This window comes from Siphateles boraxobius, unplaced genomic scaffold, assembly GCF_051911475.1.
Source record: "Siphateles boraxobius isolate OS27281-9 unplaced genomic scaffold, OSU_SipBor_1 7, whole genome shotgun sequence".
Lineage (NCBI taxonomy): Eukaryota > Metazoa > Chordata > Actinopteri > Cypriniformes > Leuciscidae > Siphateles > Siphateles boraxobius.
Window position 1 is genome coordinate 39,126,137 of NW_027509197.1, and position 16,016 is coordinate 39,142,152.

Consider the following 16,016-nt stretch of genomic DNA (forward strand, 5'->3'; position numbering starts at 1 on the left):
AAATTCGATTGTTTTTTAATTTTTTTAACCCATTCTCAAAAGCCACGATTCAATCTATTCTCTATTTGTTTTATGTTTTATTAATGACGGTTTACTTGCCTTTAATAACCTTTGAAATGTTTAATAGTTCGTAGTTTTAGCTGTGGTATTGAAATTGGACTCGAGAACTGTGAATTTCACTGGTAACTAAAAAAGTTTATCCTGAAACGTATAGAATTAAGATCTTGTGAAACGGAATCGAATTGAGACATCTGTACCGATACACAACTCTAGCAGAGAGATGGAAAAAAGAAAAAGTGAAAACTCACTGGCAGTGTTGAGAGAGTGTATGATCACTGTCGGCGCTCCTGGACCTGCAGATCAAACAATAACCAAACAGTGTGGCCACTTTAACCACAACTGTCAGTCTGCACTGCAAAATCATGCTCTTTCTTAGTGTTTCTGTCCTGTTTCCCAGTACAAATATCTAAGCATTCTTAATTCAACACATATTAATTTGAGAAGCAAAACTGAAGATATTAAGCCTTGCTTTCTAAAATAAGTAAAAAAAAAAAGTTTAAGGATAAATCAAGAAAAAAAAATATGCTATTGGGTTCAGGAAAAAAAAATAGTTTTCTGTTTGAATTAAGTAATACGGAAGAGGATTAGGGCCAAGCAATAAGAAAAAAATAAAACCATCTCGAGTTTCAAGTCATTATATTTGTGAAATTAAACTCGTTCAATTTCGAGAAAAAAGTCGAAATACAATCTTGAGAATAAACTCATTAAATATCGAGAATAAAGTCGTTGTGTTTCGAGCAAAAACTCGTTAAATTTCTAGAAAAAAAGTCAAAATGAAATGTAGAGAATAACGCATTCGTTCAGTATTCATTGCATAGCTACTGATAGAGGACATGGCAGAGTTGGGTTACTTAGTCAAGCTATATTTTTGACTTTCTTTCAGTAACAAAGAAATACTATCAACTTTAGCTAATTATGACAGAATAATAATTAGCATTAGAACTATAAAAAGAGTTTGCAAACGGCTAGCTCTTTTAAGAAGAAAAAAATCAGTCCAAATTGCGCAATGTACTCGTTTTTGTCCAACATGAAATGACAACCAGTGACATGACAGTGAAATGACAACGACTTTATTCTCGAAATTTAATGAGTTTATTCTCAAGATTGTATTTCGAGTTTTTTTCCTCAAAATTTAACGAGTTTTTTCTCGAAACACAACGACTTTATTCTCGAAATGTAATGAGTTTATTATCAAGATTGTATTTCGAGTTTTTTTCCTCAAAATTTAACGAGTTTTTTCTCGAAACACAACGACTTTATTCTCGATATTTTATGAGTTTATTCTCAAGATTGTATTTCGAGTTTTTTTTCTCTCGAAATTTAACGAGTTTAATTTCGCATTATAATGACTTTAATCTCGAGATGGTTTTATTTTTTATTATTGCTTGGCCCTAATCCTCTTCCGTAAAGTAAAGTTTTCTGACTTCATTGATATATTTTTCTTGATGTTGAGATATTTGTCCTGGAAAAGACGACAGAAACACTGAGAAACAACATCATTGTTTGCAGTTTGCTGCAGTAATGCTCACAGAGGTGAAAGGTCACTCATCAGGACTGTGGATGTTCATGCAAGAGTAAATGATAAACTCATGGTCTTCGTACCTTTGCAGTGCAGTAGGACGTGTTGGTTAGTTGGGCTAAAAATGGCACTGAAGAACGTGCAGTGAGCTTTATTCAGCTCACACGTCAAACATCGCCGTGAAAACAAGTCCACTGTGGACACACTGCACATAAAAGGGACCAATCAGAGGCAGGGTTATCATTTTAATTCTAAAAAGATTTCCAATTTTGTTTTGCATTTTGCTTTTTGATTTCAGGTTTTCTTCAGTTAGTTTTAATCATTACTTTTAGTTAGTATTTAGTTTTAGTTTTTAATATCATGGTAAAAGCCTTTATATTTGTAAATGTGTATTTGATTAGGGTGGAGTAAATGATCAAAAGACAGGAGTATCTAATACCTATAATAATACCTAACAAGCTACAAAAATGAATTTAGCCGTTTTGCCATTTATTATAACTCAAAAAATCTATTAATCATGCAGTATTAAACACTTCCTATATATTAAAACCTTAAAATATTGTCTGGAACAACAACAACAAAATGTAAAGCATACATATACAACTTCTGCATCATAACCAGATCAGCGTACAGAATAAGTAAAAGATGAATTTGCTTCATTGTGAGCGCTTCTTAAGTGCACTTTTAAATCTTCCCCTTTATTAAAGTACCATAAATGTTTCCATTGCTGCCGATTACCATGCATATGCTTTTATCAGAAGCAGAACCGTAAAAAACTAAATCCCAAATAGTGTATTTTCCCACATATTAATTTTGCCATTAGTGGCTCACTACTGCTAATTAGCCATCTACTGGTTATTTATGATTCAGCAACATTGATGGATCCACTCTGTTTTTAGTCAAACCATGCAACATTTAAAATACGAGAACATGTGCATTTTTCTCTGAAATTTTCATGCTAGTTTTCATTAATAATAACCTTTATCCGAGGCCTGGTTTCCCTCTATACGCTCATCTGAACACGCTTCTATCGATCAGTTTTTGTGAAGACTCAGTGACACTTATTAAATTAGGACACAGCTTTGAAGTATTTTAAGAATCATTTTCTGAGTCTGACATCAGATGAAGAGCTGTTTTCTGTCCTGTTCTGGAGGAACAAACATGAACGGAAGGGAATCTCACCTGAAGACATGCCGGCGGGTCGGGGAGCCCTCGGTGCTCAGGAAATATCTGCAGAACAGACTTTGATTTATAGTGTTTCCAAAACACTGTGATCATGTGTGATACAGTTAGATCAATCACCCCAAGAAAAAAAAAAACTTTGTTTTTCAAAACAAAAATCTATACATTCTTAAAGGTGCACAGCGCAGGTGTCTGAGTTTTTGCAGAACTATGCCCCCCTCTGGAAACAAGCGAAACTGCAACCAGAGTGTGTTTTCTTTGTCTTACGTGGAGTTTGCGTTGGGGTTTGGAATGGACTACAAGCCGGTCTGTTTGAATCCATCTTCTACTTTTGTCGCGCGAGGTGTCTTCGCTGATACGGAGAATTGCGGCGCATACACAAACCTGCCAGACATAGCCAGGTGAGCGCGAACGCATGACGTCACGCCCAGTCTAAAAATTCCGTCCCGAATCCCTCTTATTTATTTTACTGTACAGGATTATAGAGGCAATCACAGTGATCAGAGAAGGGCTCATTTAGCCTATCAGGCAATTGTTTATGCATGTATGGGTTCGAAAAATGGGTATTTTTAACATGAACTGTTGCGCAATGCACCTTTAAAGCTCCAGTAGGTAGCTTTTGTAAACAAATATTTGTTAAAACTCATTATGTCCTGAAAGTAGAATATGAGACCGATAATCTGTGAAAAAAATCAAGCTCCTCTGGCTCCTCCCAGTGGTCCTATTGCCATTTGCAGAAATACACCGCTCCCGGTCAGAAACAACCAATCAGAGCCAGGAGGAATGTCTTAGCAGTGTCAATCACGCTCGTGTACGCGCTGATCACCCTTCTCTTGCACAGCGCGAGCGCGTACCGTCGTTCGTGACTCTCCTGTTCAAATCCAAATGAACGAATCTTTTTTCGAGTCATTTCGTTCATTCAACAAACAAAATGACTCGAAAAAAGATTTGTTCATTTTGAACGAGTCTTTTTCGGAGTCATTTCGTTCATTCAACGAACGAATGACTCGAAAAAAGATTTGTTCATTTGGATGAACGAGTTCGAACAGGAACACGAACGTGCATCACAGAACAGAGCAAGGCGAGCATTTGTGCTTATAAAACTTAGTTTTAAAGTTTAAAGTTTTAATAAAGTTTTTTATTTATTTTTGAAATGACCGATCGTTTCACTAGATAAGACCCTTATTCATCGTCTGGTATCGTTTAAAACCCTTTGAAGCTGCGCTGAAACTGTCATTTGGTCCTCGAAACGTTTGTGTCCTATTGAAGTCCAATATATGGAGAAAAAGCCTGGAATGTTTTCATCAAAAAACTTAATTTCTTTTCGACTGAAGAAAGAAAGACATGGACATCTTGGATGACATGGGGGTGAGTAAATTATCAGCAAAAGTTTTTTTTTAAAGTGAACTAATCCTTTAACGTTATCTTAGTAGCTATAACTTATAGAAAGAGTGCAACCTTATAAAGTTACATGTATTGCAAAATACATAATGATTTGAGGACCAAGTTTGTAGTCAAAGTATGGGTAGGCCATAGTCAATGTAAAGCATATTGTTGATGTTTCGTCTAAGTGAATGTTCCATAACTGTTTATAATCCGCCGTCATCGGTGGTCCTGCTTACTAGCCTGTGCGTTCACGGCAGGCTCCGCTGTGGGGGAGGAGCTGTGGGGGAGGAGCTGTGGAGGGAGGAGCTGTGGGGGAGGAGCTGTGGAGGGAGGAGCTGTGGGGGAGGAGCTGTGGAGGGAGGAGCTGTGGAGGGAGGAGCTGTGGGGGAGGAGCTGTGGAGGGAGGAGCTGTGGGGGAGGAGCTGTGGAGGGAGGAGCTGTGGGGGAGGAGCTGTGGAGGGAGGAGCTGTGGAGGGAGGAGCTGTGGAGAGAGGAGCTGTGGGGGAGGAGCTGTGGAGGGAGGAGCTGTGGAGGGAGGAGCTGTGGGGGAGGAGCTGTGGGGGAGGAGCTGTGGAGGAGGAGCTGTGGGGGAGGAGCTGTGGAGGAGGAGCTGTGGAAGGAGGAGCTGTGGAGGGAGGAGCTGTGGAGGGAGCAGCTGTGGAGGGAGGAGCTGTGGAGGGAGGAGCTGTGGAGGGAGGAGCTGTGGGGGAGGAGCTGTGGAGGGAGGAGCTGTGGGGGAGGAGCTGTGGAGGGAGGAGCTGTGGGGGAGGAGCTGTAGAGGGAGGAGCTGTGGAGAGAGGAGCTGTGGGGGAGGAGCTGTGGAGGGAGGAGCTGTGGGGGAGGAGCTGTGGAGGGAGGAGCTGTGGGGGAGGAGCTGTGGAGGGAGGAGCTGTGGGGGAGGAGCTGTGGAGGGAGGAGCTGTGGGGGAGGAGCTGTGGGGGAGGAGCTGTGGAGGGAGGAGCTGTGGGGGAGGAGCTGTGGGGGAGGAGCTGTGGAGGGAGGAGCTGTGGGGGAGGAGCTGTGGAGGGAGGAGCTGTGGAGGGAGGAGCTGTGGGGGAGGAGCTGTGGAGGGAGGAGCTGTGGAGGGAGGAGCTGTGGAGGGAGGAGCTGTGGGGGAGGAGCTGTGGAGGGAGGAGCTGTGGAGGGAGGAGCTGTGGAGGGAGGAACTGTGGGGGAGGAGCTGTGGGGGAGGAGCTGTGGAGGGAGGAGCTGTGGGGGAGGAGCTGTGGGGGAGGAGCTGTGGAGGGAGGAGCTGTGGAGGGAGGAGCTGTGGAGGGAGGAGCTGTGGAGGGAGGAGCTGTGGAGGGAGGAGCTGTGGAGGGAGGAGCTGTGGAAGGAGGAGCTGTGGAGGGAGGAGCTGTGGAGGGAGGAGCTGTGGAGGAGAAGCTTTTTCCGGATAACAAAATACATTTACTTGAGAAGCAAACTTACTTGGATATTAAGAATTTTCAGATATTTGTATTGGAAAACAAGACAAAAAAAACGGAGTAAGAACTTTTTTTTTTTGCAGTGTGATCGCTACATTATTTCCAATGGAAATGCAGAAAACCGTATATACAGTCATGTGAAAAAATAAGTACATCCCATGGAAAAGTTCGCTTTTTTGACAAGCTAACATTTCATCCTCTTTGAAACAGTGCCTATCAATAAGGTTGATATATTATATAAAATTGCACATTAAATTGACATTTTGCAATTTTCATAATTTAAATGTACACAAAAACAGACCAGTCACATGGAGAAAGTACGTACATATTTAAATTTTTCACACCTTCAAATCCATTAAAATTAGAAGCAGATGTTGAGGATTGAGTGCCAGTGATAAAAACCTGCTTAATGAGTCTCATATATAGTGTCTCGTGTTCCCTTCACTTTTGAGGTGTGTGTGTGTCTGTCATTAAGCCACGGTGTAAAGAGTTCTTGCGGATGCCTACGAGTCTGGCAAGGGATTAAAATAATCTTCAAATTATTTGATATACATCTCAAGTGGAACAGATTTCAAATGAATGCCAATTCAATTCAATGTCCCAGCAAATTCAGATCATGTTTCCAAAACCCTAAACATTTCACCACAGGATCTGCTAGTAAGCAACTGTTGGTGTCAAAGTACATGCATCTACAATCAAAAAAGATATTTGACCTGCATGCGAGGCATTGCAGGAAAAAGCCTTTGCTGTGTAAAGTTTTCCAATATAGTCAAAGACCAGACCTTTTGGAGTAACATCCCTAGTGAAAAAAACCTATACCAAAATGTATTTAAAATACAGTTATTTTATTTCATACCAAGTATACTACAAATCCAATTGCTTAGACTTACTGACATAAATATTATAAAAAAAATTAATTTGGAGTACTTTATTGCACAATGCACATTTCTTAATATTAAGCCTAAAATGTGTTTTAATATCACTATTATTAAGGACAGTAAGATCTGTATAATATTATTCTTTAAATGCAAGATATTTAAAGTGTACCTAAAGTATACTTCCACTTTAGCAAAATCAATTATACTTGAGTATATGTTTAGTTGCAATTCAGCACTATTTCCGGATAACTAAAGTGCATAAAGTACAAAATTAGTTGTTTCAATTAGGCAGACATACTTAGTATAAAATAAATGCATTTGAAATACATTTTAGTATATTTATTTTTCACTAGGGATGCTCTGGACAGACGAATCAAAGATACAGCTGTTTGGCCACTAGGGCTGGGTATCAATTCAGATGTTCCAATTCGATTCGATTTCGATTGTAAATTCGATTTCGATTCTTGATTCGACTCAATGAATATGGATTTAATACAAATCCTATATTTATTAAAAAAAAAACAGTGAACATAAGTTTACAAGTGGTTAATTAATAAAAAGAGATAAACAGCCACAAACCTGTATTTTAAACTCATAAAACAAATAAACTTATTTTAAGTACATTAAAACAGAACCCAACTCTATATTTCAAATTAGGGGTGGGAGATATTGACAAAATTGAATATCTCGATATCGATATTCAGACGATATTTTTGCAGTCCTTCAAAGAAATGTGTGCAAACTGGCAAAGAAGGTCCAGTTGGTCTTTTGACTTGCTGCATTTGACCTATTATTGTATAGAATTACTAGTACATAAAGATATGAGACATTATTGATTTAAACTCCTAAACTTTTTAAAATAATAATATATTATTCAATAAAGTCTATATTGTTCTTTTATATTTTTAATAGGGGTGTAACGGTTCACAAAATTCACGGTTCGGTTTGATACGATACAGTGGTGTCACGGTTCGGTACGTTTTCGATACAGCAAAAATAAAGAAATGCGATAGAAATTTCCTATTTATTGAAAGAAAAAATATTTTTAGATAGGTGTGAGTTTTCCTACATCTTGAAACTTTTAGTTTTATAAATGGGGGTAATCTTTGAAGGATGAACAAATAATGTTTTGGTCATCACATTAAAAATAACATTTAAATAACATTTGAGTTTTGAAGTGCTGGAAAAAGATGTGTGACGTACTTGAAAGCATATAATATTTCTGCCAAACATGGTTACAAGTTAGTGTTACTACCATAGACTGTAAAAAAATATTAAATCCATGGTGAATGATCTGTGGACTTAAAACCTATAACTAGTTCATTCATGGAACGATGTTTCTCCTGGTTTCCACGTCAGTGCTGTTTGATCAGTTAACGTTAATAACGGAGAAATCGTAACGCTTCTCACTAGATCTCGTAGCGATGTTATTACTTAAGTGGCGTATTCAAATGCTTTGTTTACTGGATCTCTTATGTAGTAACGGTGCCGCTTAATCAAGATCGGCTCGCGCTGCACTGACATTCGTCCGAACTGATAAACGGTCCGTGAAGCACAAAATAATGAGTTTCGTTCCGCTTTCATTACTTTTGCCAGTTGATGTTGCGCAACATTGTGTTGTTCGCTCCAGCGCGGATTTTGGTCGGCAGGAAAAATGGTCCAACCACCGGAATGGTTCGGTTTGTAATGTGTACGGAACCGATCTCTTGGGAAAATGTATTCCATCTTTTGGACTCATACAACGCAATACGCTCTATGCACGAACGCTGCTGACGTATTTCCGGTAGGATCTCAGCCAGCGTCTTTACTTCCGCATAGCGCGAAGTGTATAGCGGCACAACTTTGATAAAATTCATTTTCTCAGAAACGGAGACAACGATTTTAGAAACTGATTCGCTAGTCGGATTTCGCACGATATGAGAGAATACTCACCCTCAAAGTTGTCGATGTAGGTCGAAATATATAATTTAAAGCCCTTCTCTTTCTTACTCTTATGTGTGACAGCTAACTGCCTCACAGTGTTGTTAACATCATTCACGTCAACCGCAGGAAGTTTTTGTAAACAGCGAGTGTAATTTGCCATTATCTCCACCTAAGGCAAACCCGGCTTCTGACGCAGCACCGGATGTAACTGGGCGGGCTGAGACAAAACGCGGAAGCGATCGTGCATAGAGCCTATTTTCTAATGATGCAATCACGAAGCTCGCCACTCGAGGACGCCACAGACATTTAAGAAAAACTTTTTAACTTAAGATCATTTTTCATCAAACAACGCATATTTTGCCTTCTCTTTACGATTTTGGATTGTTGCTTCAACCTAAACGTCATAACACACAGGTAAGAACTTCGTAGTTGTATATTGCAAATCAGTTACTTTAGCAGCTTACTCTCGTGCAATTGAGGAACGATTGTGATTTTGTACAAAATATAAATTACAGTCAAACAAACCCCTACAGTATTAAACTCGCTACATATAATTGTTTAGAAGGTTATAGTGTGCGTTATTTGTTTTCTCTTTAACTTCCTTCAGCTCTTTTCATGTTTGGAGGGTCGGATTGTACAAATTATGAAATATTCGATATCCCAATTTTGCATATCGTCCAGACAACAATTTGGATATTATCGTCTAAACGATATATCGCCCACCTCTATTTCAAATGCATATAATGAATTGACAGGATTTTGATGCAAGATGAAAAACTGATGCTGAAAATTGGACAGGTCAGAACAGATGCCTTGATCAAACAGGATCAGGTTATTTTATGTTTAAGATAAAACAAACATCAAATCTCACAGCATTAGCTGTAATATTCACATACAAGCCTATGAGTAGTGCAGGAAAACTAATACTGGCTTTTTGGTGATAGATAAATACATATGGGGGAAAAAAAATTGATTTGTGGCCTTTGAGAATCGATTTTGAATCGAAAAATCGATTTACTTGCCCAGCCCTTTTGGCCACAGTACCAGCAGAAATGTTTGGCGCAGACCAAAGGAGAATAACTTCATACGGCCTGTGAAGCATGCTGGGGGAATTTGTTATGGTTTGTGGTTGCGTTGTGGCCTCAGGGACTGAACAGCTTGCACTCATTGATTCAACTTTGAATTCTGGATCATATCAATGAGTGCTTGAAGTTAATGTGAGGCCATCTGTCTGAAATCTGAAGGTGAACAGCAAGTGGACCTTTCAACGAGGACAACAATCCTAAGCATGTTTGTAAATCCACCAAAGAATGGCTCAAAAAGAAGAAATGGAGAGTTATGGGATGGCCTAGTCGAAGCCCAGATTTGAATCCCATTGAGATGTTGAGGGGAGGAATTGAAACGGGCAGAAACCCTGCAAACATCTTGCAACTGAAAGACTATTGCATTAAAGAGGTCAAAAATCCCAGCAAGCCAATTTAAGAGTGGACAATTATGCAAAATGCCTACAAGATATAGGCATTGCTATACTAGCGACTGAGGTAAGGATATACTAACTTTAAAATATGTTAAAAAAAACAATGATTTCCATGGGATGTAGCCTACTTGTTTTTTCACATGACTGTTTAATATATCTTGACTTGTATACTGATTTTGCTTTCATGCGTTCCACCTATTTTACAGCTTGTGTTTTATTGTTTGAAATTCTTCTTTTCTTGTACAGCACTTTGGTCAACTTCGGTTGTTTTTAAATTGTGCTTCATAAATAAACATTGTATTGTATTCTATGCATGTAACGCAAGTATGACAGTCATAGAGATCCTGGTTTGTATGCTGGAGTGAGTTCACGGCCGTGTTTTACTCACATGGTCTGTGCGTTCTCATCGTAAGCCAGAATCCGCGTCACCTCCCAGTTCCCTGACGTAAGATGACGCACCTCATTCTGATCAGCCCGCACCTAAACAGACACATGTGATCATCAACACTAGACTGACGCTATCGATCGTACAAACATATTTGCAATTATTGGCATTACTCCTAGCCAGGGTTTGAAATTAACATTTTCAGCCACCAGCCAATTTGGCTACAAAATGTTTAAGTTACCACCCATACAGAACTTCTACTAGCCAAAAACCAAAACAAACCAAAATAAACCAGATTAACTATGTCACACCTTTATATATATATATTCTGTAGTTCAATAAACCTAATTTAGGCCTACCTGAAACCTAAACCCTGTGGTTTACACTGATGTTAAAATAACACTTCTTATGCTACAGTAAAACACTGCTGTTCACTTTCAGAAGTTGTAGGGATGCTTTCTTGTCACAAAAAGAATGTGAACAGGTAATGTAGGTTATACAATTTTAATTATACTTTAAAGATAATTTAAGTTTATTTTAAACACTTTAAGCATTATCGTACTGCATATCGTATATCGCAATATTTAATGAGTTATCGCGTATTGCATTTTTCTTCAATATCACGCAGCCCTAATATATATATATATATTATAGATTTCATACATTAATTTCTTATTCAAACAAAATCCTGTCATCCAGCATTTCCTCCCTTCCTCTTTCATCCTTATCACCTAAAATGTGTTTTAGGTGGACAGATCGATGCAGTACAAAGAACAAGTTCTTTTCTGTTAACCAAATACATTTTAATCTTCGCTATTGCTTCAATGCAAATGAACAAGCGCGCCGATATTTGTTGCGTAGTGACGGTCATGTTCAAGTAAGCCAGATTAGCTGTATTTAATATATCATGATGACTCACGAGTTGAGGATTTGCGCTAAATCTGCGCAGATTTGGCTAACACAAACCTCCCCTATAAAGTGAGTAAACATAGTAACACGCCAAATTGGCTCGTGATTTGACAACATGTGGTGGGTGTTCATTTCAAACCCTGCTCCTAACGTATACGTGTACCTGAGAGGTGAACATGGCGATGTGGTGAAAGTCTCCGCGTCCTCCCTGCTTCACCGGGACCGTCAGGAAGAAGCGGCTGCCGTCTCGTGAGAAGAACGGTTCCTGGTTCTGGAGCAGAGAACCAGCCAAGGAACACGAGATGCATTAAACTCATGAGACTGAAGATCACCAAGCAAACATCTAGTGGAGATTCACCTGTTTCGAGAGCCAAACTTCTGATGTTTCCTCATGCCTCTGAAACGAAACATCATCACCATCATAATCCTCATCAGCTTGTGTGTTAGTGTGTGTGAGTACATCTGTGTTTTGCATGTGTGAGTACATGTGTGCGAGTACGTGTGTGTGTGTATGCGAGTGCTAGTGCATGTGTGCGAGTACGTGTGTGTGTGTGTATGCGAGTGCTAGTGCATGTGTGCGAGTACGTGTGTGTGTGTATGCGAGTGCTAGTGCATGTGTGCGAGCTTGTGTCTGTGTGCATGTGCATGCGAGTGTTTGTGCGTGTGTGAGTACTTGTGTGTGAGAGTGCATGTGTGAATGCTTGTGCGAGTACATGTGTTTGTGCGTGTGCGAGTACATGTGTGTGAGCGAGTGCATGTGTGAGTGCTTTTGTGTGTGTGTGTGTGTGTGTGTGCATGCACTTGTGCATGTGAGGGCTTGTGCGTGTGTGAGTGCTTGTGTGTGTGTATGCGAGTGCTTGTGTGCATGAGTACATCTGTGTTTTGCATGTGTGAGTACATGTGTGTTTATGCATGTGCTTGTGTGTGTGTCTGTGAGTACATGTGTGTTTTGCATTTGTGAGTACTTGTGTGTGCGAGTGAATGTGTGAGTGTGTATAAGAGTGCTGTGCGAGTACATGCGTGTGCGACTGTGTGAGTGCTTGTGCGAGTGTGCTTATGAACACTTGTTTGATTGTGTGTTTGTAAATAAATGTGTGAGTAGTGAGCAAATAAATGTGTGAGCAATGTGCACGTGTGTGAGTGAATATGTGTGTGTACCTTAATGCAGGCTCCAGTGGTAGAGTCACAGACCGTCAGAATTGAGACGTTCTGCGCTCGGTTTAACCAGCGCACTGCTGTCTTGGTCTTACTGATCCACTTCACCATCACCACATAGTGTTCCCTACACACACAGAGAGCGTCAGACACTTGCTCTAGTCTCCATCGCAGACACAAACACACTAACACTATACCTGAGCTTGAGTTCATCTGGTGGTGTGAGTTCTAGCGTGTGTGTAGGTCCGTACAAGTTGACTACAAATAGTTTGACCATTGGATTGGGCTGCCCAGCCTGCAAACACAACACACGTCAACACTTACATTTAAAATAGTGCTGGGCAATGATTAATCACATCCAAAATAAAAGTTTGTTTTTACATAATATATTTGTGTGTGTATTGTGTATAATTATATATATATACACAGGTCCTTCTCAAAAAATTTGCATATTGTGATAAAGTTCATTATTTTCCATAATGTAATGATAAAAATTAAACTTTCATATATTTTAGATTCATTGCGCACCGACTGAAATATTTCAGGTCTTTTATTGTTTTAATACTGATGATTTTGGCATACAGCTCATGAAAACCCAAAATTCCTATCTCAAAAAATTAGCATATTTCATCCGACCAATAAAAGAAGTGTTTTTAATACAAAAAAAGTCAACCTTCCAATAATTATGTTCAGTTATGCACTCAATAGTCAATACTTGGTCGGGAATCCTTTTGCAGAAATGACTGCTTCAATGCGGCGTGGCATGGAGGCAATCAGCCTGTGGCACTGCAGAGGTGTTATGGAGGCCCAGGATGCTTCGATAGCGGCCTTAAGCTCATCCAGAGTGTTGGGTCTTGCTTCTCTCAACTTTCTCTTCACAATATCCCACAGATTCTCTATGGGGTTCAGGTCAGGAGAGTTGGCAGGCCAATTGAGCACAGTAATACCATGGTCAGTAAACCATTTACCAGTGGTTTTGGCACTGTGAGCAGGAGCCAGGTCGTGCTGAAAAATGAAATCTTCATCTCCATAAAGCTTTTTAGCAGATGGAAGCATGAAGTGCTCCAAAATTTGTTCAGAAATTTCTTTCTGTGTCTTACCCTCTTGCTTGAGGGTGTCAATGATGGCCTTCTGGACAGCAGTCAGGTCGGCAGTCTTACCCATGATTGTGGTTTTGAGTAATGAAACAGGCTGGGAGTTTTTAAAAGCCTCAGGAATCTTTTGCAGGTGTTTAGAGTTAATTAGTTGATTCAGATGATTAGGTTAATAGCTCGTTTAGAGAACCTTTTCATGATATGCTAATTTTTTGAGATAGGAATTTTTGGTTTTCATGACCTGTATGCCAAAATCATCAGTATTAAAACAATAAAAGACCTGAAATATTTCAGTTGGTGTGCAATGAATCTAAAATATATGAAAGTTTAATTTTTATCATTACATTATGGAAAATAATGAACTTTATCACAATATGCTAATTTCTTGAGAAGGACCTGTATATATATATATATATATATATATATACACACACACATATGCATGTATCTTTTAAGGAAAATATTTGCATGAATATACTGTATATAAATGTACACATAATTTATATTATATACAAATATAAATGTTATATATATAAACAACAGATTTTTCTTAAAATGTATACATGCATGTGTGTGTATTTATATACAAAACAATTATACACAATACACACATATATATTATGTAAACAACTTTTATTTTGGATGCGATAAATCGATACCCAGCACTAATTTAAATAGCATCAAGAAAAGAAACAATAAAAATGTTTCACCAAGGACAGATGACAAAACAAATTGGATATTTCTTACAACAAAGCACTCTATTCAGTCTCTAGATACTAGAGTCACACTTCAAAATGTCTGAATGTGCCAATCCCACGCTCTGGGCCTCAGTGTCTTCACTGCACACCTTATGTCACATGCACAAATCAGGACACACTGCACATGTTTGGCTCAGCAGTGCTGGGTTAACAATGCAAAAGTGGGACTAATGGTCGTTTCACTTTTTTTTTTTTTGGCGCACATGTTAGCCAATGATTGCATTCACACGAGAGCAGGAGCGTCGCGTTAGCAGCAGTGGTGCGGGGGTTTCGGGCTGAGCAGAGCCCGTCTATGGAGAGTCTTGGCACTTCCTATTAGCCCCGTTGTATATTATCTTGGTTGCAGTTCCATTAGAATTCCACTGGAGGTGATCGCGGGCGAGTGCAGAATGAATGGGAGTCTATGGAGCTAGATGTCTAAATGTATCCCTTTCTCCTGCTTGTCGTTGAATCAAAGTAGATTTTATTGTTGATTCCGCAAGTTCAATATAGATTATAGACCAAAAGTTGAATGAACGAGTACTTATGTGCTTTCGATTTCTCACGGGTTAGGTCGTTGTTGGCCGGAACACGCTAGCATTCTGCTATTATGTGACGTCATCACATTTTTGAACGGATTTTTAGAACAGATAAGTTAACTTAAAAATGCAATTTTCAGCTGAGTGTACTATCTTAGCCCCCTCCTTTGAATGCAACTTTCAAATTACTTGACAAAAAATTACATCCTGAGAAAAGTGGATTTCTGGGGGTGAAACCCCATAGACTCCCATTCATTCTGCACTCGCCTGCGAGCGCCCCCGGACGGACAGAGACGTGTTACTGCAGCCAGTCCAGAAACTGGACAGTGCCAAGTAACCCGGAAGTAACCAGACAGTGCCAATTCTCCCCTTATTAAACATTTTCTGGGCTGAGTCCATTTTTGCTGCACTGCTCGCGCTCAATTAAAGTGAAGGCACACTTTCAATGGAAAAAAAAAAATGTGATTTCACACAAAAAGTGCCCCAAATGCACAGAATAAGCATGTCTTGTGTTTTAACAAGAATTGGAATATGTCAGAAAAGAAAATGAAGACTAAACTAGACAGAAAATATGATATATAAAAAGACAGGTACAAATAGCACCATCCATATCAATCTTTTGTTTTGCTGTCTTGTTAACATCAAAGTATGACTAAAACGACAAGATCGGAGGTGTTTTCTTGGTTGCTTTTGTTGTTTACCATTTACATGCGAATGGTGTACACCTCCCCATCTTAAACTTTCAAGACTATCAAGTTTATGAATGACCAACTTCTACAAAAGAACAAATTTATAGTTGTCTTTGTAAAGAAAAGCTCGCTTATATGTTGCCTTGGAGCCGCTGCACAATCATATCCAGTGTGAATACTCTCGCGCGTCTACAGACACAGTGACGATGTAGTTACGCTGACGTGAATCTCAAGCTTGCGGTGTCAAACGGCCAAAATTAAATTACTAAATTACAAGTTTGAAACATTCCTCTACCAGGGTCAAAAGCAGGCTTTATAATGACAATAACCCAGGAATCAGCTCAGTGTGAAAAGCCCTATTATTTCCTTTTTGACATTAAACAATGCGGTGTCTTCACTTTCCCCACCCCGCTGGGTAATATATCTGAGCATGAGAATGTGAAGGTCAAACTTACCTTCGGATACGGGTACTGTTTGCCTTTCGGGTACGTAGAGCCAGTGAAAGAGGGCAACACCATGTTTGGCACCAGACTGTCATTCAGGACCAGAAACGCCAGGCGCTCGCCGTCAGGTGACCACCAGTGTGCCACATGCGTGTGCAGGACCTCCTCTGAACATGCGTGTTTGTGGTAATTGTAATTCGTCATTTGGTCTTT

General features: G+C 39.5%; 1 protein-coding gene across 3 annotated transcripts in view; it reads right to left on the minus strand.

The window, feature by feature from the left end:
- dpp10 (dipeptidyl peptidase like 10) overlaps window positions 1-16,016 on the minus strand; it is an 80,056-nt gene that overhangs the window by 7,650 nt on the left and 56,390 nt on the right. For all 3 annotated transcript variants that reach the window (XM_077215827.1, XM_077215828.1, XM_077215829.1), the window contains 9 exons: window positions 15,816-15,970; window positions 12,499-12,596; window positions 12,305-12,428; window positions 11,505-11,543; window positions 11,310-11,417; window positions 10,241-10,332; window positions 2,762-2,809; window positions 1,663-1,784; window positions 309-353 (listed from right to left, as the gene is read on the minus strand). In XM_077215827.1, coding sequence (XP_077071942.1) covers window positions 309-353; window positions 1,663-1,784; window positions 2,762-2,809; window positions 10,241-10,332; window positions 11,310-11,417; window positions 11,505-11,543; window positions 12,305-12,428; window positions 12,499-12,596; window positions 15,816-15,970 — 831 coding nt within the window. The remainder of the gene's footprint in view (window positions 1-308; window positions 354-1,662; window positions 1,785-2,761; window positions 2,810-10,240; window positions 10,333-11,309; window positions 11,418-11,504; window positions 11,544-12,304; window positions 12,429-12,498; window positions 12,597-15,815; window positions 15,971-16,016) is intronic.